The following is a 26,912-nucleotide window of genomic DNA, read 5'->3' as shown; positions in this document are numbered from 1 at the left end:
ACTATTTTAGTTCTTAATATTTTTAATTACTATCTTTTCTCAAAAAGATTATCAAAATATATTTTACAATACTTTTATAAATGTTAAAAATAATTGTTAAGAAAAATTCCAAAAGGGGAATCTTTACCAATTCTGAACTTGCACACACCTAGCTAGCTCTGTGTCACCATCTCGCTTCGGTTTCATCGATCTAAAGAGCCGTTTTCCAGTGTCTTCTTCTTTCATTTTCTGCCTCGGGCTCAGCCAAGCCCATCGGATCCCTGGGAACTCTGTACTTCTCGCTCTCAAAAACATTCTACAGATTGGATCATCTTCTCATTCTCGTTGTCACTTTCCTTCATAACAATGGCGTCTTCTCTTTCGACAACGGCCTCAGCTTCTTCCTTCTCAGCCGTCACCAAAACGACCACGAGCTTTCCTCCCCACAATACTCGCCGTCTCTCAAAGGTCTCTTTTCGCCTCTTGCCAAAGCCTAAGCTCCTCTTTTTCACCAAGGTAAATGAACCAAACTCCACTTGAATTCACTTCTTCTTTCTATTTCTTCGCACATTGTTTCCATCTCAAATTTAAGCATCGGTTTCTTTGGGCTTGTTGTATTTTGGTGGCAGAGTAGTAACTGTTGGCGTTCATTTTTTAGCTTTTCTATTTGTTCTGTTTGTAATGTGTGTTGAAAGATGGATAGCTGCTTCATTTTTTCTTTTTCCGTTGCTCGTAATCGGGTAGAACATGAAAACATATTAAATATTGAGTTTTCTTTTTCAACGAAAATGAGAGGAGTTATGATCTTGACAAAGCTGGAATGAAGTTTCAAATTCATCGATGGTAAAATGAAGATCTTTTATGTTTTTAATTAGTTATGTAAATTCAATTTGGTTCTTCAAATTAACTTTTGCGGGAAGTCATGTTGTGAGAACTAGGAAATTTCGTTGTCTGGTTTAGTAACTGTGGATAAAGTATTTTGCAATATGGTGTTCTGTTTCTGGTGAGAACAAATTAGAAGGAGAAGAGAAGACTGAATACAGACTGCACTTGCACCACAGTGATTGACATTCCTAACTTGGATGGTTGGATTCACCTTTCTTTCTTTTTTTCTTTTTTGAATAAAAATGTAAAACTATTTACGAAGCACCTAGAGATTGCAACTCTTATATAAAGAATTTACAAGTTTAGCAAAATATCAATAGGTCTTCCAAAACCTCACTTAAATACAGAGGTTGTGACCCATAATCAAAATACTTAAGGCTTAGAACCAAGTGTCCCCTAATTTTATCAAAGTCACCAACCATCCCCTCAAAGGACCGTATATTCCTTCCATTCTAAATAACTCAAAAATTAGCCAAAGGCATAAGTTATACTTATCACTTTTGATGCTTCTCCACACACAAGGCTTCCCTCTCTTTGTGCCTGTTATGGCCCAACTCGGGCCCAAAAGGCTAGAAGCTAGTGACCATAGTTGATGTGCTAGCGGACACCAAGGTAAGATACCATTGCATGTCTCCATGTCACTTTTGCACATGTAACACTTATTCACCAAGATTTTGCTTCCCTTGATAAACTCGTCAAGAGTGAGAATGCATTCTCTTGCTGCTTCCCAAGCAGTGAAGTTACTTTAGGAGCCACATTCACCTTCCACACTAATCTCCAAGGAAACCTCTCTTTCTCTTCCTCATGGCTAGTCAGAAAAAGGTAGTAGGAGTTGTCCGAAAGAGTCCCTTGGAGCGTAGATTCCAAGTCAGTTCATCCTTGCTTCCCTCAAAGATCACCACCTCCTGATCATTTAAGTTTCTAGTCAGGTCAAAAGCCCAAACACCACGGCCAAGATGTACCTCCTTTAATATGATGTCCTTGTCTCGAGCAATATCAGAAATTGAGGGAAACTTTAAACAAAGAGCTCCGCGTAGTCCCTCTGTAGACTCACCCTCTCACCTGACCGATTCTCCAGCAAATGCAGCTTTGAAAGGCTCCCTTATTCTTAACAATTGTCTTCCACAATCCAACCCCATTGTCCCCATGTAAGTTTTTGTACACCACCAAAACCTCGCCACTCCAAATTTTGCTTTGATCACCTTCCTTCAGAAACTCTTTCCCTCCCTCATGAACCTCTAAAGCCATTTGCTTTGGAGAGCCATTTTGAGTTCCACCAAAGACCACTCACCACAATTGAAAATTCCTCCTTTCTTCCTTTCTTCCCTCTACTAACTTTTGTCATAATTTATTGACGACTGAAACCTTTTTAACTTCTTCTCTCTATCTACCCCTACCTTCTTCTGAGATTTGATTTTGGGGTTTCCAAATTCACCTTTGCTCCCCCTTGATTAATGATAATTTTGAATAAGTCAAGAACTTACTCTTCGAAGCAAATGAAACTCACCCCCAGAATTTTAGTTATTCTATGAATATTGTTCAAACCCACTCCTCATTTTCTTCCTTACCCTTCCCACAACCCTCATATAATTCTACCACTGCTAGCTCCCTCTTATTTTCCTCCTCCTCATTGCCCTTTCCCTCCTTGTTAATGCCTCCACAATCTCCAATCCAGTACAATTGGCTCAAACTCCAAAAAAGGAACAACAATCGTCTCCAAGTCTGCCATTTTCTGCTTCTCTGCACTCTTCCCCATCCCTGATCTCCCAAAATCTTCCTCCATCTCCTCTGTACGAGAGCGGCTGCTTTGCTAGTCATTGAAGAGAAAATTAGATTTTGAAAAGTTGTGTGGATCCCAAATCTCTCCATTCAATAGTTAGATGTCCTCCCTGATTGTCGATGCCATCGGTTCCCCTCCTCTTCTTCCTGATTTCACTTGCCACCCAATTGTGGGCCTGGATCTGGGGACCCTCATTTTCCATTCTCTTCGACAGTAGCCTTCTAGATGGCCCTTTCCTTCTTCCAGCCTGATTAAGCATATTTTAGCCACCCACTAAAGCATTAGGACCAGGTTTCCTAGGCTTTGATAAACCATGTCTAGATCCAAAATTTTGTTGACTCGTTTCCACTTGGGCTTTGTCTCCCCTTCCCAATGCTATTTATCTCCTCTGCTAACCACCTTAACAAACGGCTGCTCAAGCTCCTTCTCCAGTGTCACTTTTATTCAAACCCCACAGTTGAGGTAGCAAATCTCGCCCATTTATCTTTTCTATGATTGTGGGAGACACAAATGTCCCAGTAACAGAGTCTCTGTTTTGTTCATGACTGAACTGGAGGCTTAAAAGACTTTCTAGCTAGTTCGCACGCTGCCACCAGCATTCTCCACTAGCAACCAACATGGAAACTATTCGGATGATGATTTTCCTACTACCTCCTTATCTTCTCTTGGTTAAGGCCAGACATTTTCCACCCTACTTCTCCTCTAACACTATCTATAACGAGTGTGGATAACCAAACAAACTTCTAACCCACGAATTGCTCCCCTTCTCCCAGTAGAACTCCATAAGCATTCGCACTAGCCACTCCATTTCTTTTTCCCGGGATATTATTGAGGTTGCAAAATCCTCTTCTATTTTTGCTAATCTTGATGCTATTTTCCTCTTTCTCCACTGTAACCATGTCAAAGGATATCTTATCTACAATCAGGAATTTCTTTGATGGTAGAAGACTATATGGGGTGACCTTTGTTGAGAAAAGTTATAATGACATTTGTGCATGGATAAACAGGTTGGTTGAGGCCAAGATTTACTGGAATCAATCACTTAGCACTTCAAGATTTACTGTCAGGAAGCCGCTTCCATTTGCAGCAGTCACATGTCTAAATGAAAGCTGGCTCAGCCCGTGTCCTAGCTGCTACGTGGTTCTTACAATCGTGGAGATGGAGCTGCTTGAAGAAGTCAACATCTTGCCATCTTCTGGTGGCTTGAGTGACGATGCCGTTCTTGCTTCTCAACCACGCAAGCTCCTGACCCTCACCCCATCATTTTCCTCTCCCCTTTCTCTTCTCACATTCTTGCTCCTTAGTTACAAAAGTCTCCGTTCCTATCTATTAAAACCTAGCCATAATGAGAAAATATTAGAGACTAACGATTAATGTAACTGGTGATAAAGGACAAATTTGTTTGAGTTTCCTAAAGAAATAGGCCTTTGTGACTGCATGCAACCATGTTAAAGAGGTGACAAGTAGCCACTTTCTTTGGTGAACTGCTCTTTGCTTGTGCTAAAAGTTTTACTAAGACTGTAAGATTGGATTGGTCTTGCCTTGCAGTCCATTTGCTATCAGAAAGGAATATGCTTGAATTAACATGAGATACTCATTTCCACATGAATTTACAGATATATCTAGGTGATATGCTACTCATGCTAGATGTTTAATGAGTAGATGGTTAGAATAGTCTTTTTTCTTTCTTTGTCTCTGTTTTCTCTTTGCTAAACCAAGGAATTATATTTGGACTTGTGTACTGTACAATAAAACATAATTGTATGTCTTCAAGTGTTATTTATGACCATTTTGAAATCTAGTTTATAAGGCTTGAAATGTTAGCTTTCTCTTGTTTGATTTCTCTACTTCCAAATGAAAGAGTAGCAAAAGGAAAAAAATGAAGGTTTCTGATTTTGTTCTATGTATGTGGAATTTGTTCCCTACATATTGAAATATTAACCGTGTAAAACCGATCATATTTCTCATAGGCGAACAAATAAGATGCAATTTAAGGTCCTCTACCATTTTTTATTTTACCACGGTTAGATCACAATGCATCTGTCTAGTGTTATCTATATTCAATCAACATTTCAAGAGATTTGAAGGTTTTACACATGGTGTCCACTTGATGCCAATTGAATAATATTTTTTATAAATAACATAGGTATTGATGACTCTGAAGGGTGATATACTGTTGGAAGGAGCCATTGCCAGTAAGCTAATATTGACATCGGTTGATCAGGATATATCCTAATGACCCAAATGACTTGCATTGGACTTTAGGTTAGTGGGAGAGGATGGGAAAGAGGTGAGACTTGTAGTATCACTCAAAACATATGTTCGGGGGAATAAACGGGTGCTGTCAAAAATTAGAGATTACAACAAAAGCGCACCTTTTTAGACTCAGAAAAAGATAGGGACGTTTTGGAGAACAACAGTTTAGGGCATCCAATCAAAAGAAAGAAATAAAGGAAGTTATTGGGAGAATGAACCTTGATGTAGCAATGTTACAAGAGAAAAAAAAAAAGAAGTTATTGATGGTTTTCTGATCCGAGGTGTATGGGAATGCAGATTTAAAGAGTGGGTAATCCTTCCGTGCCTCTAGTGGAATACTGATTATTTGGGACAATAGACAAAAAAAAGTTATTAATGGTTTCCTAGACAAAGTGTGTGGAAATGAAGATTAGAGTGGATAATCCTTCTGTCTGTAGATGCCTCACGTGGAATACTGATTATCTGGGACAATAGATCAGCCTATAGAGTTGACTTGGTAGAAGGGGCCTTTTCATTATCTGTTTTACTTAATATCAAGGGTAAAGGTCAGTGGATTACAAGTGTTTATGGGCCAACTATTTATAGGCATAGATCTTTGTTTTGGGGGAGTTGTCATATTTATTGGGATTGTGCACTTTTTTGGTGTCTTGAGGGAGATTTTAATGCATACAAATTATCTCTGGAGAAACTAGGAGGGGGATGTATGACCAAGTCCATGGGAACTTTAAAGATTTTATAGAAGATTATGAGTTGAGGGATCTCCCTCTAGCAAATGGTCAATATACTTGGTCATGGATAGAAACGGACTCGTCTCTTCCAAATTGGACCACTTTCTGATCTCTGCTCATTGGGAGGATAGTTTCTCGACCTGGTACAGGAGATTCTCCTACTTCTTGTATCAGATCACTTCTCTGTTTTACTTGAATCTTAGCAAATTAGAATGGGCTCTACTCCTTTCCAGTTTGAGAATATAAGGATTCAGCATCCAGTGTTTGAGGGCTTTGTGAGAGAGCGGTGACAGGCTAACAAAGAGGTAGGTCGGAATGTCATAAATTCACGCAAAAACCTAAATACTTGAAAGGAAAGCTGAAGGTTTGGAATGAGGAGGTATTTAGGAACTTCAGCTTAAGGAAAACAAGGGTACTTGATGAGATGAGAGAGCTAGACAAAGAGAATGCGTACATCTTTGTCCTTCAGAAAGATCGCCTACAAGGTCTAAGAAGGGAATAGATGAGGTGATGTTACTTGAGCATAGGAGTTAGAGACAAAAGACCAAACATAAATTGTAAAGGAGTGGGATTCAAATACTTGCCTATTCCATGGAGTGGTAATGGACGAAGAAGGAAGAGCTTAATTGAAGAGCTTGGACTTGATAATAGGATGGTGGATAGGCGAGACAATAATATTGTAACCTATACACTGAAGATTGCTATAATTAGACTTTTTGTAGAAGGAATTAAGTGAGCACCAATTCAGTGTATAAGACTGACTGGTTGGAGAGACCCTTTGAGGAGGAGGAAATAAGGAGGGAAATTTGGGATATGGCAGTGACAAAGCCCAGGTCTAGACAATTTTTACAAAGGAATTCTTTCAAGGTTGCTGGAAAACAATCAAAATGGATGTTCTTAAAGGGTTTGAGGAGTTTTACCTTAATGGCACCATATGCAAGAGCATGAACTCCTCATTTATCATGTTGGCATCTGAAAAAGATAAGTCTACGAAGATATTTGATTATTGCCCAATCAGTTTAGTGACGGGTGTTTACAAGATAATCACTAAAGTTCTTCTTTTGAGACTTAGTGAAGTCTTGGATGCTAAAATTTTGGTAAACCACTTTTGTGAGAGGTAGACAAATCATAGGTGTCTTACTGGTTGCAAATGAGCGGTAGAGTTCATTAGGAAGACAAAGGGAAATGGGCTAATCCTAAAATTGGACTTCAAGAAAGCATATGACAGGGTGAATTGGAAATTTCTTGGAGTCATGAAGCGGAAGGGATTTGGAGTGAAATGGGAGGTTGAATTCATGGGTGTCTAGTTTGTTTTTTTTTTGTTTTTTTTTTTTTTCTTTTGAGATTAAAATTCATGGTTGTCTAGTGTCCATTTTGTTTGCTGTTATTGTTAATGGCAAACCCCAAAACTAGTTTAAGGTTTCGAGGGTTTAACACAAGGAGACCTCCTTTCGCCCTTCTTGTTCATCCTAATTGTTGATGTCATGAGTAAGATGTTGTCTGAGGCAGTAGAGATGGGCATGATGAAGGACAGAGAGGTCGAAGGGATAAGGTGGAGATTTCCTACTTTTAATTTGCCAACTGTACAGTCTTGTTCTTGCAGGCCTGAGAATAAACATGCAAAAGAGTGGTCTAATTGGTATAACGTAGAGGGTTAAGTGATTGACTTTCTTGTGGAGTTCATAGATTGCTCTAGATTAGCTTGGCCTATTGTCTTCTTCGGTGTCCCCTTGGGGGGAAATCCAAGGGGAGTGCTTTTTGGGATATGGTGGCGAGTAAAGTGGCTAGGTGGTTAAAGAGTAGGAAAGAGAGATTGTTTTCTTTGGAGGGAGGGTTATTTTGAGATAGTCTTATCTAGCTAGCATTCTCTTTTACTATCTGTCTCTGTTCAGAATCCCTTGTCGCATAGCTGAGAGATTAGAAAGCTTTATGCGACGGTTTTTATGGGCTAGTGTAGGAGAGGAAAGTAGAGACCATCTAGTGATGTGGAATTGTTTACTGTCAGTCTGAGAGTTCAGAGGCTTTGGGTATTGGGAATCTGAGGTCAAAGAACATATTTCTACTGGCAAAATGACTTTGGCTTTTTTCACGTAAACTGAACTCATTATAGCATAATGTTATTAAAGCATCCACGAACGAACAGGTGGGACATCTTCAATACAAGTTCCAGCACTCACCCTAGTCCTTGAAAATCCATCTCCTAGGTCCAAACCTTGTTTACTCTAGTCACCAGTTTTCAGGTGGGAGATGGATCTAGAGCATTGTTCTAGGAAGGCATTTTGGTTGGAGAAAACTGCTAGCATCCAATTTCTCTCGACTGTACAACCTTTCCATAAGAGACAATGCCATATTACTTTCACTTTGAAGCCCAGAGGAAGTTTCTCTGGGAACTTCCATTTTACTGGACACCCATTCGATAGAGCGACTTGCAATATCTTTCATTGTTAGACTTTTTGGAGCCAATTCATCTCTCACCTCAACCTGATAACAGAACTTAGATCCTTGAGCAATCTAAGTTGTATACATGTAAGTCTTTCTTTGATCCCATCACATATAATCTCCTTAGCCGATTTCACATTGCCAATATATTTTGTAATGCTCTGGTTCTAACAAAGGTAAATGTGTTATCTTGAACTGCCTTCCATCAGAAGCTTAACATGAATGATATGTTTCAAGTTTGTATACCAAATTGAACGTATCTTTGAATATATACTTCATGTGCAGGGGAAGCAAACTCACTCTCACCTGTTTCTACATTGTGTCACTGCTTGGAGGTTTTGAACTAATTTAGTTAGTGTTTCTGGATTGAACTAGGTTAACCCCTCAAATGGGAAAACTCTTCTGTGCTCTTTCATTCATAGAAAAGTGGTCAAGAAGAAAGCTGAGCCTCTTTCATAAGGGGCTATATTTGCTGCGTTGTGGTGTTTATGCTCTCTCGAAATGGCGGATCTTTAAGGAACATCATGCATCTTTTCACGAGTTATGGGGCAGAGCTAACTTATTGGCCTACCCATTGGGCTAAAGCGAATGGACACAATCATGATAATAGTATTTCAGCAAATTCATCTTAGTTGGAATACTATTATTTGTAGCTGATAGGGTGGTATCACTTTGTTATTAGTTTTTTCTTTTTCTTTTTCTTTTTATGATTCTTTAGGTAGGATCCTTTATTCTCTGGGTGTACATTATATTTCTTCTCATTGTTCCTAATAAATCTTCTTCTTTTATCTTAAAAAAGAACAAAGATTTGGTACTATTTATGCATGGGTGAAGCGGAATCCTGTAACAACATGCTGTTATGGTGTCCTACTGCTTACAGCCCTTGGTGCATGATTTACGGATTACTGGGTTTAATTGCATCATGGCGGGGTCGGTTAGGGAGGAGGTTTAGGCTTGGGATGGTTTGTGTAAAATGATTGATTTTGTAAAGATTGTTTTATTGTCTATTTTTTGGATCCTATGGAAAGAAAAAAATAGTAGAGATTTTGAGAGTAGATAGAGAGAGAATTGTAAACTGAAAAATAGGTGGCTGTATTATTTTAGCTTTATCTTGTTAGGGTATGACATTGTTAGGATGAAGTATTTTAGAAATGTCATTGACACCCTAACACAATTGTAAATATTTGTATACGGGTGATATCCCTTTTGGTACCTTAGTAATATAGTTTTCGCACTTTTTGTTTAAAAGAAAAACAAAGATTTAATAGTCTTGAGCTGTGAAGTTGTCGTTATTATTGTTTTTTTTTAAAATATAATTTTGAAGGATGGTTGAGATTTACTGCTGAAATGACAGAGAGAAGTTCAAGATACATATTTAGTGAAGGAAAAGTGACAAATACAACTAATAGTTTTCTAAGTGGAGATTTAGTTAACAATAATTTTGCTAATACATGAAAACAAAGAAATCTGTTTTAGTGTAAGAACATGGATACCACTGTTTTCGGTACAAAAGTTCCTACAGTAATTGGAAAAACCTTTATGTGCAATTTGATTTACCTAATTGGGAGTAAGCAAATTAGATTTATGATGAAACCAAGAAATCAATCAATAATCTAATGAGTACCATGATTGACTTCAACAAAAAGTTGAAGAGTAACCTAATCATTGAAGTATTGAGTAACATGATTCACTGAAGCCCTTGGAAATTCATCACGCGTGTACATTCTTCTTCTTGTATTTTGGTAACTTGGGATGGGGGATATACAAGGAAAACTACAAGCAATAAAATGTTAAGTTATTGTGGATTAGCAAAAGCTGAAACTCTTGTAAGGTTTGCACATTTTGTTAGGTCTGTTCTAGAGGTGAATGTGGCATCGAAGCCCAATTGATGTGCACTCAAGCTTTAATGCTGCTTTATCCAGATATTATACATAATCTTAATTTTTTACAGCAAAAACTTACGATGTTTTAGTGGGGCTTATTTTGGTCATTTTACTGTATCTTTTTCTGGATATAAATGTAGTTCTTGACATTGATTCAGATTATGTTTGAAGAGTACTCTTTTAGAGTAAATGGTTATTGTCCACAAGTATAGGTGAATGCTTATTTTCATCAACCTTTGGCAACATTTTGGAATCTTATTCTTCATCTGTGTTGATTGTGCTTTTCATCCTCCTCAAGGTGCCAATTTTTTCAGAATAACAATGATATATCACCTCCTTGAAGTACCCATAATGGGAGGTCGTAACATTTGTAATAGTCTGGCTACTAGATATCCAACATTAACGCAACCTTGATAAAAGTTATATGAAACTTAACGGATTTGACACATGCTCTTCTACACATCTTACACTCAGAACTAATTCCAAGTACTACATGTTTATTTATTGAAGCTTGGGAAACTAGATGCAGCTTCTTTTAGTTAATGCAGGTCGATTGTTGTCCACATAAATACTCAAGTATTTACGAAATTTGTGTGCATGTTGCAGGGTTTGCCGCATAGTCGGAATAGTCACATTGTGGTGAAGGCCCAATCTGATGAGGTAAGGTTCTTTCCAAGTTTTTCATTAGAGGATCTGTTTTCAAATATTTCTTCCTTTTTGGACACGCTTTTGGGATCACATATTCCCTTCAAGGTTGCTTCTGGTGGATCATCAAATGTTAAAGATACTTCTACACAATCTGAAGCATCTGTAGTTGAAGAAAAGGATGTTAAACAATCGAATGAGCCTTCTTCAACTGGTTTGGCTACAGAGGAGTCTATCTCTGAGTTTATTACTCAAGTTGCAAGTCTTGTAAAGTGAGTGCTCTCAATCTTATTAGTAAGCACTTCCCTTTTTTTTGAGATAAAAGTGAGTGAATATTAGTAAGCACTTCCTTTAAATTAGTTTATCCGCAATTATAGTTGAACTTGTTGAAAATTTTCTTCTTATGGAGAATTTCTATTTTCTAGTGGATTCGGAGAAAAGGAGGAAAAGCTGATCCCGTAGCTAATACCCCTTCAGGCCCTAAAAATATACACAATGCCACCATTAACAATAACTACAAAAAAAGGTGGTGGAAATGTACTGCCTTCATCGAGGAACAGCATCTATCTTTGAAGCCAAATCTTCTTAATATATAAAACTCAAACTCCCATGATGTATGATGATGTAGAGAAGATATACTTAATACAGGTTACTGTTATTATTTAAAAAATTAATAATTTATTTTAGGTTTATATTCCTAAATAAGATTGTAATCTAGTATTATTTTAATCATATTCCTATTCTAGTTACAACTTATATTCTAAATTAGTCTGATAACTTTTTTAAATTTAATTAAACAATTTAGTAACTAGTTTAGTATTTGCTTTTCCTTTTAGTCATTGTTCTCTTAGGATAGTATCAAGAATCTTATAGATATGAAACCCTATGGGTTGTAGAGTAGATGCTCAATTTAACAAATCAGATAGTCTTTTTCAATGACTAGTTTTCTCCCTGATGTGTTCCAAAAATTCTTTTTTCCTGGTGGATTCTAGTGAAACCCAAGTGGAATCTAGCGTCTGGCTTGGACATTTTGAAGCATGCTCATAAGCTTGATGAGATATCAAGTAAAATTAATTACACTTCTGTCCTGTGTCGTCAAAGCTTATGTAATGCGTCTGAACATATCTTAGAATATCAAAGTTCTCCATTTTGTAATCTCTTTTCACCATTTTGACTTAATACTCTACTTCTACCAGTTTAGTTTTTATCAACTCTTTAGGAAGATGGAACTTCCCTCAAAGATCAGTCTTCGCTCATGGTAGTTAATAGGATTAACACTAATGACTTATTTCAGATGGGACCTCTAAATAGAGCTATTTCCTTTGACATTTATATGATGGTGCTGCAGGGATACAGGTTCTTTTTTATAGAAAAAGAAATTTGTTTAGAATAGAGATTAAAAGATAGATACAAGTACAGACAATAAGATATCCTCCTCGAAGAATAAATGGAAATGCAGTTGTAGGAACTAATGAATAAAAAAATGGGCCTCTTAAGGGCCAGAAATAATGATCTCCCATTCTAAGGTAGGTTAGAAATCACTATGTCAGAGTAATGGCAATGAGGCGGGTTCGGGGCAGGTTTCACCATATCCGAACCCAATTCGCCTCTATAAGTACGAACCCTAAGCCAAATAATATGTAGCACTCATAACAGAAAAATTAAAACACGTTTTCTCTTCGGGTGAGAAAGAAACCACAGGTTTGATTACTAAATTCACATTCATTTGTTTACTGCATACATGCTTAAATAGAATTGGCAACACAACTGCTCCCTGCTAATCAGGGGCATGATCTAGATAGTTTAAAAATAAAGAAACTGCTTGGAGGAATTGTTCGGTGATCATGAGAAACTACTTTTGCAACTGCTTGGTGGTTGATCCAGTCATGGCAAGCGGTTGCTGAAGTATCTGGAATTAGGTACCCGCTGTCTTTGCGATATTCGTGGTGTATCATTACTCCCCTCTTTATAGGAACCTTTCTAGCCAACAAACTTTCTTCTTTTTTTTTTTAGAAAATTATACTTGCACATATATATATTGTAATTTTGGTTGGGAAGAACTACTTGCATCGTGCTCCCTCTTCTCCTCCTCTATGGTATTGATGATGGGACCTATTGGCTTGATCGAATCGGAGATGTTGATAGTGCCAGTGGAAACCAGACAGTATGCATTTAACGTGGTCAACATGCCTAAATAACTATTGCCACCGGCCGAATTGTTATGAATCATCGCAGAGCCAAGTTGCTGTCCAGGCAACAAAGCAATAGGAGTAGGAAAGTTCATGAAATGCACCCCACTAGGAATAGTACTACCACTCAAAGATAAGAACGGCCACATATTATCACTCTCCATCATCATTTGGTTGCTGCTAGGACTCACCACTGTGCAAAATGTTGCCGGAATTGGACTATGATTCGTCGGAATTGATCCCGTGCTTTGTATCAAGTAAGTGTTACCCATCTGGTTTTCTGATCTCTTTGTTGAAGCATCCTCACAGTAGGGAAGAGACATGGAGTTGATGAGCTCCATTCCGTCATCTCCGTTCGGCCGCGCTTGGCCAGTTCAGCTCGCGGTATGGCTGTTGGAGCCTTCTAGGTTCAACCCCAAGGCTTCCATTAGTCGCTGGAGGGTAGCTTCGATCTGGTGGAGCTTGTCGGCCATACCTGCTTCTATGTGTTTCAAGTTATCCTGCAGACTGCTCACACTGATCTCTAAGTTTTCAAGTCTCTGTTTATTGCCATGATAACCTGCTCTGATACCAATTTATAAGTTCCTGTCAGAACAAAAAAATTAAAACATGTTTTCTCTTCGGATGAGAAAGAAACCACAAGTTTGATTACTGAATTCACACATATTTGTTTACTGCATACATGCTTAAATAAAGTAGGTAACACAGCTGCTCCCTGCTAATCAGGGGGCATGATCTAGATGGTTTAGAAATAAAGAAACTGCTTGGAGGAATTGCTCAATGATCATTGGAAACTGCTTCTGCAACTGCTTGATGGTTGACCCAGTCACGGCAGGCGGTTGCTGAAGTATCTGAGATTAGGTACCCGCTGTCTTTGCGATATTTGTGGTGTATCACCAAACCTGCTACAAACCTGGAGCGGATTTATTATTTTTTAAAAATTTTTTGGACAGTATCAGATTTTCAGGTTATCTGACTGAACTTGACCTGGTCATTATATTTTATTAATATAAATATATTCAGCTTTGTATTTATTTATATTTATATTTGTAAAGATAATTATATATTTATATATTTAAATTATACATACCGAGTTGAGTTCGAACAAGTCTTGACAAGTCAAACCTGAATCTGCCTCACTCTAACCTGAACCCTCCATTTAACGGGGGAAAAAAAAAAAACCCACATCAAATCGGATTTGAGCAGGTCAATTAAGCGGGTTCTACTAAAAACTGCTATCCCTCCCATGGATTTCTGTCCATAAGATGGTCAAGAAAGTTGCTCTTTTCCACAACTCATATAAGAAGGTATACCGGTCACTGAAAATCATACAGTTTTGAGCGAGCTATATACCTAATAGACCTGAAAAATGCCCCTTGCCATGGGGGTTTCACTCACTTCCTCATCCCATCCCTCTGGATGGACAAGAGTTAAAGAGCAACCCAATTTGTACCAAACAAATTGAACATTCTTTTTCATAACTTCAAAGCAGTCTCATTTTGAATAAATGAGAATGTGTCTCTTCTCCTATAAAGCACATGATGCAGATATCTGGAGAAAGGAACAGTGGTGTGGACGGACTATCGCAGGGGTGGGTGAAGAATAAAGGGTATAAAACATAACGTGCTTTGAAGAGGAGCATTTGCTGTTGGCTGCAGAGATTTCCAGGTGGAATGAAATGTCAGAAGTTTCAATCTTGTTAATCCTACTCGAGCAATTGGGATAGAATGTCTTATATGGCCTCTTCTTGGGCCTTACCTGGCCTTTTGGTTTGCCTTTACCTATAATGCAAAGGGTTTGGGAGGCTGTCTTGTGTTAAAATTGGTCTGCTTTTCTTCTTTTCTTCTTCCCTCTTATTTTCTTTGTGTGAGAATGTTTTATCCTCTTCTATTGTATTCGTTTTCTTTCTTAGTAGATCTTCTTTTCTGTAGAAAATCTTAATTCTCCATTTTGGTTTCTTTTAGTTCTCCTTCAAGGATAAGATTACAATTTACTTGCGCTGCAGGCTTGTGGATTCAAGAGACATAGTGGAGTTGCAGTTGAAGCAGCTTGACTGTGAGCTAACTATCCGGAAAAAGGAGGCGTTGGCTCAACCACAATCTCCTGCTCCAATTGTTATGACACAGTCGCCAACTCCACCATCAGTAATAGCGCCGGCGTTTTCTGCCCCTGCCCCTGCTTCTGCTCCTGCTCCTGCTGCTTCTCCTGCTCCATCCCCATCACCTTCTCCTGGAAAATCAGCCAAGTCATCACTTCCACCTTTTAAGTGCCCCATGGCTGGTACATTCTACAGAGGTCCGGCCCCTGGTGAACCACCCTTTGTGAAGGTGACCATTGCTTCTGTTTGGTTAAACATGGATGAATAATATCAAGTTTATGAGTAACATTTTTTTGCTTCTTTGTGTTTCTTCAAAGCTCACATGAGGGGTTTTCTTGTAGGTCGGAGACAAGGTACAGAAAGGGCAGATCATATGCATTATTGAGGCCATGAAATTGATGAACGAAATTGAAGTATGTATTCACTTATTTTCTATTCGAACTTAAAGATTTTATATTTCATGAACTATCTGTTTGTTGTTCCCCAGCGTCTTTATCTCTGTTGCCTTTTTTATTTTCCTGTTCTCTTATCCTCTTGTTGTAGTTCTGCGGTTTTAATTTTTTTTTTTTTTGTGTTGCCTTTACAAAATCAAACGGGAGTTGGATCATGTTACTCCTTGTCCATCACTGTTTTTCATACGCCTTTGTGAAGTTTCTTTTAACTTTTTTTTTTTGTTTCTTCTAGTTAGTTGCTGTAACATCTGTAAAGAGCTTAAGTATCATAAATCATGAGTAGAAGTATGTACTTTTATCTTACTCAGTATTGCCAGCTCTCAACCACAAATTATTTATTGGTTTGGTGCACCAAAATAATTTCCACTCCTATATGTGTGTATAGATTTATATATATTGTATAATATATGTTTACATGTGGGTATAAATAGAAAACAGATATATGTGTTACAGCTATATATGAAGCAAATGGAGAATAGTTAGTGCCATTGAATTTTAGTGGTTACATGGGCAGTAACAGCTATTTAAAATTGAATCACGCTGGGCAGGAAGGACAGAAGGATGGAAGTTAGGCACCAATTCAAACTTAGTTGTGGTTGGTACCAAAGGATGATTTTTTCCTTGAGCAGTATGATGTTTAGTTGTAAAAACTCCTTTTTTATCTGTATTTCTACTAGTATAGTACAGGGCATCCTAATTGGTGTTTTGGTATCTCAAATTGAGGCGCCATAGGAGAGTATGGGTGTTTAGCAGTCGAAACTCTCTTCCATTTACCTAGATCTCTACTGGTATATTTGCAGGTGGTCCTTTAATACACTTGGGAAGGGCCAAGCTAGTATAAAATAGATGATAAACATTGAATATTGTATTGGACCTACAGACGAACCTGAAACATTATGCATTTAGAAACATGCAACTAGCTTGGTGCAGGGGTTTAGAGTCATGATTTAGTGCGTATATATATAATATTTTTTCTTACTCTCTGAAGTAAATGACCGACAACCAAAGCAACTATAGCTTATTTTATGTGTCAAAACAGAAACTTCTTGACAGATATATTGTGCTTCTAGTTCATTTTTCTGCTTGCTTTTTGGTTCAAAGAAGCATCAAAAGAGAAAATGAATATTCTACTCCATATAGTACTATCTTGGACCATATCCTTTGTCATTCACTTTTTATCATTTTCTGTCTTACCTCATTAATTGATGAGCTCTAATTTTATTTATGGGGGAGTAGCACATGGTTTCAATTTGTTATTGTTGCATGTTTGCATAGTAATTCAAGCAGAGTCCTAGTTTGCCAAATAATCTACACAGAAGTTTGTCTTAACTGAACAGAGTATGCTGTAAAAGTCAGTCACCAGATCACAAGTTAGTTCTTTGTTCTGCTTTTTAGCATTAGTAATTTATAAGCGAACAAGTTGTGGACTACCCATTTCTTGACCAGTTCCACAATCTGGTCGAGGAAGGTTAAATTTCCATTCAACAAACTTACAGAAAGATATTTCATATACAAATTGTCTAGACATGGCTTTGAACTTGTCCAAGAGGTTGACCTTTATTCAGCGACCCGAATAATGTTGCAGATCCTTAAATAACTTTCAGTCACAAAGCTGTGTCAAGATTCTTGTACTTTTTCTCTAAGACACTGAAAGTAAATTCATTGAGAGGCAGCAACATTTTGCCAACATAATGTGAAAAGATGTTATTTACAGGAAAAAAACTTTATAAATCCATCAAACCCTCCATGTTGAATCAAAAGCTCTCAAGTAGCCTCCCTTGACTCTTTCAAAAATTCTTCTGTTCCATTTCCTTGTCTGTTTTATTCCCTCTTATCCCTAATTTCTTTCTATTTCTACTTGCTTTTTCCCCTTTCCCCTTTCCCCACATGTCTTTCTTGTCCTACGTACCGGTTACATCTATTGATATAAAAGTTAATTTTACATCTATTGTTTTGGTTGATTTCATTAAAGATTAAGGGAAATATCTTTACTAAACAATGGGAGTGAAGGTGTTAAGAAGAGCCAAACTCTGGTGCTTATGAAGTATCATGTAATCTGTAAAATTGTAGATGAAATGTTTTATCAAGCTTTTGATCCTTATAAGTTTGTGAAGAACATTAAGATATTTAAAACTTAGATCAACTTACAAGGTGTAGTGTTGACATCTCCAAACGCTATCTTGACCAAGGTTCTCTACAAGGTGATATTTATGATGATTGTTGTCAGTTGGAAATTTATTAAGAATTCTACCCTAAAGGAATGCGTTTAACAAGTTGAGGTTTAAATGCATGACTACCATTATTCATGCATATCCTCTCATATCTAAGATGCAAGACCTAACATGTTGTTATGCCCTCCACCACATACAGAACAAGTTAAACATATTGAAGCACCTAGTTCTATTATTTTCAACAACATTTATCTTTGTCGTAAAAGAAAAAAATTTGATTTGCTGGAGGTCCTTTAAATGAGGATGGATCTACAAACTTGTCAAATTGTTGACTCCATGATACTTGCTTGGTTCCACGAGCTCCTAAAGATATCCTTTAATGTGTATTCTCTACGGATTTTGAGGGATTATATCTTTTGAGGCTTTAAGATTCATCAGAATTAGAGATGAGCTTTCACCAGTCAGGGGAGAATAATGATAATAATTATTTTAAAAAAGGAAACTGAAGTAGAAGAACCTAGTATGAGGAATTTGTCATAGTTCTCTAGAATTAATATTCTTTACGTACTACATAGTTATTTAACCTACCTAACAAATATTAGAAGTTTTAGGAAATTTATGCACGTCATTACTAGGTTAGTTTTGACATTTTGGTGTTTGTAGGATTTAGTTTGTACTACAGGCTTTTTCTAGTTTCACAGGTTGGTTACATTTACTTTTCGTTTTGTAAGATGTACTTGTGCTCATATTTTGGTGTTTGTAGGATTTAATTTGTACTGCAGGCTCTTTCTAGTTTCACAGGCTAATTACATTTACTTCCCGTTTTGTAAGATGTGCTTGTGCTCATATTTTTTAGTGATCCTGAAAGAGAGTGATATTATTGAATATTATTCAGTTTGAGATCCAGGATATCTTGTTTTTCTCTCCTTTTAGTATCAAGTTCTCTTTTCCTTCTCTCCAACTCCCTTCCCTGTCCTCCACACGAGTTTTTCTTGCGTGTTTTCTTTTAATGATTAATGAATTATGTTTTCTTTTTGGTTGTGCTCGAATTACATTTAAATTTGCAATGTTCGTCTATCTGTAACTGGTGGTCTAAACTGCAATATTCTTCTGTTCAGGCCGATCAGTCAGGAACCATAGTTGAAATACTGGCAGAAGATGGGAAGCCCGTCAGTGTCGATATGGTGCGTTTTCTTGATTAGTTGATCACATATATGTATATATAAGTAAACTGATGTTGTGTCCTTATCTAACTGAGCTGGTTGATTTTGTTTACAGCCTCTATTTGTGATTCAACCATAGAGCTTTGCAGTCTGAGTTGAGAACACAAGGCTGATTTAGTCGTTGGCAATGTAGCGAGTTGGCGGCGTTTGTTTCTTTGTGATTCAACATTTTGGTTAGATTGAGTTGGTAGGTAGCCAAGTCAAACTCCCAGACTGTCCTTCCCCAAGTTCTACAGCTTAAAACATATTTTTCCATTTTTCAAATTTCAAAACTTAATTTTTTAAAAGAACTTCAATAAATTAAATCTCAAATTTCTTGTTTACGTGGGTGGAATATGGAGGGTCATACAAAAATTAAAATTTTAAAAATGGGGAAATCCTTTGTTATTGCAATTCCTAATTATATTCCCGGTGTGATGGTTTGTTTAGATTAATTAAAAGACAAAAGGTTTTTGTTTGATTAGTGAAATTGTTTTCCACTTTCATTTTATATGTGTATGTACTTTATTCTTATAAGTTATAAAAGTTAATTAACGATGAAGGAATAAAGTGAAAACAACGATGAAATTGAAAATTTTCTGAACCTTGTTTTTATTGTTTTTTTTTTTAAAAAAAAATAATGATTTGATTATTCCATAAGTTTGTAATTTTTACATACTTTTTTATAAATAAAAACATGTATAAAGGTATACAAATTTAATAAATAAAAATCAATAACATCTTCATTTAACAAATAGAACATAGTGTTCTTTTGAGTATAAAATACATCAATCTATTTAACAAAGTGACGTGCATATATATATATATATATAACAATTGTAATAATACTTCCTACTAAAATGCATAGGAATATATATTCCAATTATAATCTATAATTTTTTTATAGAGGAATAATCTTTTTAAATTTATCTGTGAATATGGTAGATAAATTATGAAAATTTGGAATAATGTAATGATTAAATTTGAGGGAATTTGAATAAGAGTGAAAACCATATTTTTCTTTCATAATTCTTAAAGATTTATCTCTAGAATTTATTAAATTTGATAAGAATTGATTAATTTTATATGAATTCCTTACTTTAAAAAAAAATAATCTGCTGCATGCATTTCCAAAAAATATGATTTATGTTCATGCTAATCTACGGAAATGATTGGTTCATATACTTTTTACCAGGAAAGAAAATACACACTATTAAATTTAACATAAATATTTATCATCTTCTTTTTATAAAAAAAAAAAAAATTGTGAATAATAACTTAATAATTTTACAAATAGATTAAAAGATGACAAATACAAATGCCGAAATTCAAAGCTTGAAGAAGAAAACTCTACTCCCTTTTATTATTTTCCTTAAGAAACTTGTGCTTGTTTAAATCAAAACAGAATTCATTCACTTTTGAAAACGCAATTTACAAAAAGAAGTTTTTCAATTAAATACATGTTTACTAATTTAAAACCCTTAATATATTGAATTACTTCGAAAATACTTCAAAAACTATATAGGTCATGCAATACAACATTCACTTACCTTAAGTCCTAAGCAAACCTTAATTCGAGTAGAGTCTCCTCTTATAAAACTTTTAGATTCCTTTATTTACTTAGGCATAGTCTCCCCTTATTTTTCTTTAATTTTCTATTGAGATTTGAATAGAGTCTTCCCTTATTATTATCACTTATTCAAATTCAAAATACTCTCACTTACATGGAAAGTTATTCCAATGAAAAGGGACTCGAATTCTTGTAGAACACGTAGCTTTAATTTCGGTAAAGTCCTGACTTAGTCTTTGATTTTTTATTCTTAACAATTGGACAAAATTTCAGGATTTTTTTATCACTTTCTAAGCAAAAAATGCCCTTAACAATATTCAAAAACTCATCTTAAAAGTTCATAAAAAATTGAAGCTAAAATCAAAGGCAAGTGCATGTCTTATCTCACATATTGGCCTTGCATTAGTTATGTGTTTTCTTCTTTATTTCCTTATCATTTTGCTTGCTCTCTTTTCCTTTTTCCATCTCCTTCCATCCCCTCTCAATTTTGGTAGAGTTTTCCCACGAAAAAACTCACACAACCTCACTCACAATAAACATACCTTGCAACTATTTCTCTTTTTCTCTCCTCTTGGCCTTTCTCTCTTCTCTTTTCTCTTTCTTTTTTCCTTTCTTTCCTCTCATCTTCTCATGCCTCTTTTCCCTTCCCCTCATCCCCTATTTATAAGTAAGGGGAATTCATTATGGTAGTAAGAGGGAAAACATGCGGCTAGCTGTAACTTTGAGACCTAAACTGCCTTAAGCCTTATCCTTATCCTTTCATGCCATCTCATGCTTAGTTCTAGGTCCTTCCATTCTTATCTACTTGCTCCACCGCCTTATCCACCTTTTACCATATTCAACACCAATTTTAGACTCATTTGGAGTTCATTAGGGTCCCTTTAAGATCACATAAACTCGTAAGGCCCAAAACCACATCTCGTCTCTATTCCTTCACTTCCAACCGCCATTTCTCCCTTGATTCTAGAGAGTTGATATAAGCTCAAGACGATCAAAGAGACAACCAATATCCAACCCACACTACAATAACCACCTCCTATGATCTCCATGATTCATCAAACAGTTAACAACCGCCTCCCATGATCTTCATGTCATCTTGCAGTTTCCTTCAAAGGAGTTTCTTTTAACCACTTAAATAGGGCTTTGATTAGCAGTGAACAATTGCATTGTGTTTCTATATAAAGCATGTACGAAGAAGAATTTGACATAATTTTGAGTATTAATGAAAATTGGGTACTTTCTCACCCGAAGAGAAAAGTTTTTATTAGTGTCTTCTGATTAGGATCTAATAATTGGTATCAGAGCAGACAATGATAATAAACAAAGAACGGATCGAAAGTTTGGAAGCTATGCAGCTTGCAAGAAAATTTTAGTCGGATGGAGACCGGATTGGTGGGCAAGATGCAATCGATGAAAGAAACTTTGAGATGCTTGATAGAAGTGTTACATCTCAACAAAGAAGCGTCTAGCAGCAACTTCACTGGTCGAGTCAATCTATAATGGCCAAACAAGGGCAACCACTCCGAAAGGATAGACGGATTGCGACCACCTTCGGATCCAGAACAGCTCGCGTCGATTTTCCATCTTACAATGGTTCTGACTCAATGGAATGGCTCAATAGAGTCGAACAATTTTTTGAGTTTCAAGATACACCACAGGAGCATCAAGTGTTATTAGTCGCTTTCCATCTGGAGGGGGAAGGCGAATCAGTGGTGGCAATGGTTGAAAAAGACTCACAGGGAAGAAGGAAAAGAACTAGTTTGAACTGAATTCGTGGATGAACTTTAGGCCCAGTTTGGGCCAACAGAATACGAGGACTTTGACAAAGCCTTATCTATAGTGAAGCAAAATACGCCACTTAGGGAATATAAAAAGAGTTTAAACGCTTGGGCAACCAAATTCGAGGTTGGACCTAGAAAACTATGGTGGATACCTCATGGGCGAGCTTAAGCTTGAAATTGCATATAGTATTAGGCTCTTTTAGCCTAAAACGTTAAAGCAAGCCATTAGCTTGGCCTAGATGAATGAGGACCAGTTGGACCGGCAAAGACGATCAAGTCATACCAATCGATTCATGTTGCTTTCTTAGGTAAAACTCTATCTTTTGTGACTTTTTCTCCCAAGACAAGGCCTAGGGCTGCCCCAAAGCGGCTTCCATGGGACAAAATACAAAAAAGACACGCATAAGGGCTTAGTTTCAGTTGAGATGAAAAGTTTTCTTTGAGGCATCATTGTTGGTAACCACAATTAATGTTGCTAGAAACAAAAAAAGAAGGTGATAAAGCAATCGTGCCAAGGGAACCAAAGATATCCCTACATGCTATGACGGAGTGTCGTCAGACCGACGTATGAAATTTGGTACGACAATCAGGAAACAGAGAGTCGTGATCCTTATAGATAGCATGTCAACTCATAATTTTCTCAGTGAGCAACTCACAGCATCCATGAGCCTGCTAGTGATGCCTACCAAACCCTTCTCTATTAGAGTAGCAGATGGGCGATCGATGAAGTGTCAAAAACTGTTTGAACAAGTTCCGATTAAAGTGCAATGTATCACATTTAATCTTAATTTTTATGCACTGCCTTTGATCGGTTTGGATGCAGTTCTGGGTGTTCACTAGCTGTTGAAATTAGAAGCAATCACGTGTGATTAGACTAAAATGATGATAGAGTTTGTTTGGGAAGGCCAACCACGGCGACTCTGCAATCTGGAACAACAACCTTTTCTACCAGCATTAAAGAAAGAGGTAAATCATGAATTACAACAACGATATTCCTTATTTGTGGTCTATATGGCAAAAACACCTGCACGACCAACCTCATAAGTACATCCGGATATACATAAATTATTAACAGTATTTGGGGAACTTTTCAGTGAGCTAGAAGTGTTGCCACCGATCAAGGAGATTGAACACTAAATTACTCTTTGGGAAGGCACCGAACCCATCAATGTGAAACCCTACTATTATGCTCATTTTTAGAAATCTAATATTGAGAGGCAAGTCAACAAAATACTAGACTCAGGATTGATCAGGCCTAGCACCGACCCATTCTCATCTCTTATATTACTACTCCGTAAGAAGGATGAAACTTGGTGATTTTGTACGGATTATCGGGCTCTCAACTCTGTAACAATCAAAGACCAGTTTCCTATTCCCACTGTCGATGACATGTTAGATGAACTCTACAGAGTTCAATATTTTACAAAACTTGATTTAACTGCAAGATATCACCAAGTACGAGTTCATCCACCAAATGTGTGTAAGACTGCCTTCCGAACACATAATGGGCACTATGAATACTTGGTTATGTCGTTTGGCCTATGCAATGTTGCCTCTACTTTTCAGGCTATCATGAACTCAATCTTCCAGCATTATCTACATAAGTTTGTATTAGTCTTCTTTAACGAAATTCTTATTTATAGCAGCAATTGGCACTCACATCTTGATTATTTCAAACAAGTATTTGAAATATTAAAGCAACATTGTTTCTTCATCAAGTTAAAAAATTGTGCATTTAGAGCACAAAAGCTCAAATACTTGGAGCATATCATCACATCACAAGGAGTCAAGTTGATCAAACTAAAATTAAAGCAATTGAGTCTTTGCCTCGAGCGACTACTATCACTGAATTTAGGGGATTTTTAGGCCTCATAGGATATTATAGAAAGTTTTTCCGACACTATAGAATGATAACAAAACCATTGACTGATTTTTTGAAGAAATAACAATTTAGGTGGTCTGAAATAGCTAAACGTGTTTTTTCAATAGCTAAAACAAGCTCTCTCCACCACACCTACTTTGACGTTACCTAATTTCAATGCTTCTTTTGTTATCCAGATTGATATTTCAGGAGAAAGGATTGAAGCAGTTCTTACACAAAATGGACAATTGATTGTCTACATGAGTCGTGCCTTGCGAATCTCTAAATAAGCATCATCTACAAATGCTAAAGAAATGTTAGCTATCATTATTACCATCAAATTATGGATTTATTATTTATTAGGTCGAAAATTCTATATACAAACAGATCAAAAAAGCCTGAAGTACTTGTTGGACCAACGTATTTCAAATCCAGAACAGAAAAAATGAGTTCTTAAATTATTTGGGTGTGACTAAGAGATTATTTATAAACTTGGTAAAGAAAATTCAGCAGCAGATGCCTTGTCCAGAAGAGACGATTCCCTAATTTTTCATGTCTTATCTATGCCTCATACTCAATTATGGGAAGATATTCGCTGCACTGTTTTAATCGATCCCTATATGCAACAAATTGATACAAAGGCTACACATAATCCAAGCCAACCTTACAGTGAAAAGGGAGGACTACAATATTCAAGCATCGCACTTTATTCCATCTCAATTAGCCATTATGATTCAACTTCTCCAAGAATTTCATAAAAGCCACAGTGCAAGTCATTCAAGCGTGCAAAGGACCTTCAAAAGATTATCCCAATAATTCTATTAACCATCCATGCACAAGACAACAAGTGATTATGTCTCCTTTTTGACACTTGTCAGAGGGTGAAATCAGATACCCTTACTCCAGTTGGACTTTTACAACCATTGTCAATGCCGTCACAAATTTAGGAAGATATTACTATGGATTTCATAGAAGAATTACCCACTTCTCATGGCAAGAGTACACTTTTAGTGGTAGTTGATCGGTTCAACAAATCAACTCATTTTACAACCTTAAGTCATTCGTATATAGCTAAAATTATTATAGAACTCTTTGTCAACACTATTGTCAAACTGTACGACATGCCAAGGTCCATTGTTAGTGATTGAGATCCTATCTTTATAAGTCATTTCTAGTAGGAATTCTTCGAAATGTCTAAAACTAAACTCAAAATGAGTTCTTCTTATCATCCTCAAACGGATGGAAAATTCGAAGTTACTAACTAAAGTTTGGAACAATATACGCATTGTCTTTGCCATCAGCAACCTCGCATTTGGAGTACTTATTTACCATGGGCAGAATATTGGTATAACACAACCTATCACTCTTCAATCAAAATGACTCCTTTTCAAACTGTGTACGGTCGGTTACAACCTCAAATTCCTATGTATCACATCAGTACCTCTCCAGTAAATAAAGTTGATCTCCAATTAACCAGTTGCGATGAACTATTACGTTAACTCAAAAAGAACTTACAAGCTGCTAATAACTGGATGCAATAAATTGCCAACTCTAAAATAAGAGACATAGAATTCAATGAAGGTGAATGGGTTTTTTTAAAACTACAACCCTATCAACAACATATAGTCTTCAAACGTGCATATCAAAAGCTAGTATGTCCCTTTTATGGGCCCTTCCAGATTATTCAATGAATCAAACCAGTGGCTTATAAACTTCAACTGCCGGTGCAATCTAGAGTTCACCCAGTCTTCCATGTTTCAATGCTATGAAAAAAGCTTGGTCTTATCATGCCCTGCACTGATAACTTACCAGACACTACTGATAAAGAAGATATCATACTACAACTAGTTGTAATTCTTGACACCATATGAATACGACAAAGGTCTAAAATAGTCGAAGAAAATCTCATCCAATGGCGTCACCTACCCCTAGAAGATGCCACATGGGAACCAATGTCTACACTGCAAGAATAATTTCCTACTCTGAACCTTGAGGACAAGGTTCCCCAATAAGGGGGAAGTAATGATACAAGCTCAAGACGGTCAAAGAGACAACCAATACCCAACCCATGCTATAATAGCCACCTCACATGATCTTCATGATTTATCAAACAGTTAACAACCACCTCTCATAATCTCCATGTCATCCAGTCGTTTCCTTCAAAGTAGTTTCTTTTAACCACCTAGATAGGGCCCTGATTAGCACGAAACAGTTGCATTTTGTTTCTATATAAAGCATGTGTGAAGAAGGATTTGATATAATTTTGAGTATTAGTAAAAATTAGGTATTTTCTTAGCCAAAGAGAAAAGTGTGTGCTAGTGTGTTCTAATTGGGATCTAATAATCCTTTGCCCATTTTTGTTTCGCATATTCTTTGTACTTTTAGCTACTTATCATCCAAATTTGGCTTCAATTAGACATTATTACACCCATCTATAAAGCTCATAAAAAGAGACAACTAGTACCCAACCCACGCTATAATAACCACCTCCCATGATCTCCATGATTCATCAAACAACTAACAACTGCCTCCCATAATCTCCATGTCATCCGACAGTTTCCTTCAAAGCAGTTTCTTTTAACCACCTAGATAGGGTCCTGATTAGCACAGAACAGTTGCATTTTGTTTCTATATAAAGCATGTATGAAGAAGCATTTGATATAATTTTGAGTATTAATAAAAATTAGGTACTTTCTTACCCGAAGAAAAAAGTATGTGTTAGCGTGTTCTGATTGGGACCTAATAAAGTCCTTGGCCCATTTTTGTTTTATATATTTTTTGTGCTTTCAGCTACTTGTCATCCAAATTTGGCTTCAATTAAACATTATTAGACCCATCTATAAAGCTCACAAAAATACTCCATAAAATGTCTTGTATATTGCAAACCTTTGTTAAGTAATTTCTTAGAGATTTGTATGTTGTTCATCATGTATGAAAAGAGTCTTTATCCTAAAGGCTTAGGGGTGCAACAAATAGTTGAGTTTCTCCTAAAA

General features: G+C 36.6%; 1 protein-coding gene across 2 annotated transcripts; it reads left to right on the top strand.

The window, feature by feature from the left end:
* The first annotated feature begins 201 nt into the window (after nt 1-201).
* Nucleotides 202-19,051, top strand: CAC1 (chloroplastic acetylcoenzyme A carboxylase 1). 2 transcript variants are annotated; one of them, XM_022035231.2, is made up of 7 exons: nt 202-495; nt 10,557-10,610; nt 10,704-10,867; nt 14,790-15,111; nt 15,224-15,295; nt 18,624-18,689; nt 18,784-19,051. In XM_022035231.2, exons 1-7 carry the CDS (start codon nt 346-348, stop codon nt 18,805-18,807), a joined length of 852 nt encoding a protein of 283 aa, XP_021890923.2. In that variant the 5' UTR covers nt 202-345; the 3' UTR covers nt 18,808-19,051. The 2 variants fall into 2 exon arrangements, with proteins under 2 accessions (XP_021890923.2, XP_088075276.1); XM_088219150.1 differs by having other exon boundaries at nt 10,557-10,867.
* Nucleotides 19,052-26,912: the final 7,861 nt, after the last annotated feature.

This window comes from Carica papaya, chromosome 1, assembly GCF_054855325.1.
Source record: "Carica papaya isolate Zhongbai chromosome 1, ASM5485532v1, whole genome shotgun sequence".
NCBI classification, from domain to species: Eukaryota; Viridiplantae; Streptophyta; class Magnoliopsida; order Brassicales; family Caricaceae; genus Carica; species Carica papaya.
This window is presented reverse-complemented; position numbering and strand designations above follow the sequence as displayed.

Bases quoted from the DNA above. Each gene is read 5' to 3' on its own strand.
- CAC1 (XM_088219150.1), top strand. From the start codon at position 346: ATGGCGTCTTCTCTTTCGACAACGGCCTCAGCTTCTTCCTTCTCAGCC. The intron at 496-10,556 runs GTAAATGAACCA...TGCATGTTGCAG, and splicing joins AGCTCCTCTTTTTCACCAAG to GGTTTGCCGCATAGTCGGAA. The intron at 10,868-14,789 runs GTGAGTGCTCTC...CTTGCGCTGCAG, and splicing joins CAAGTTGCAAGTCTTGTAAA to GCTTGTGGATTCAAGAGACA.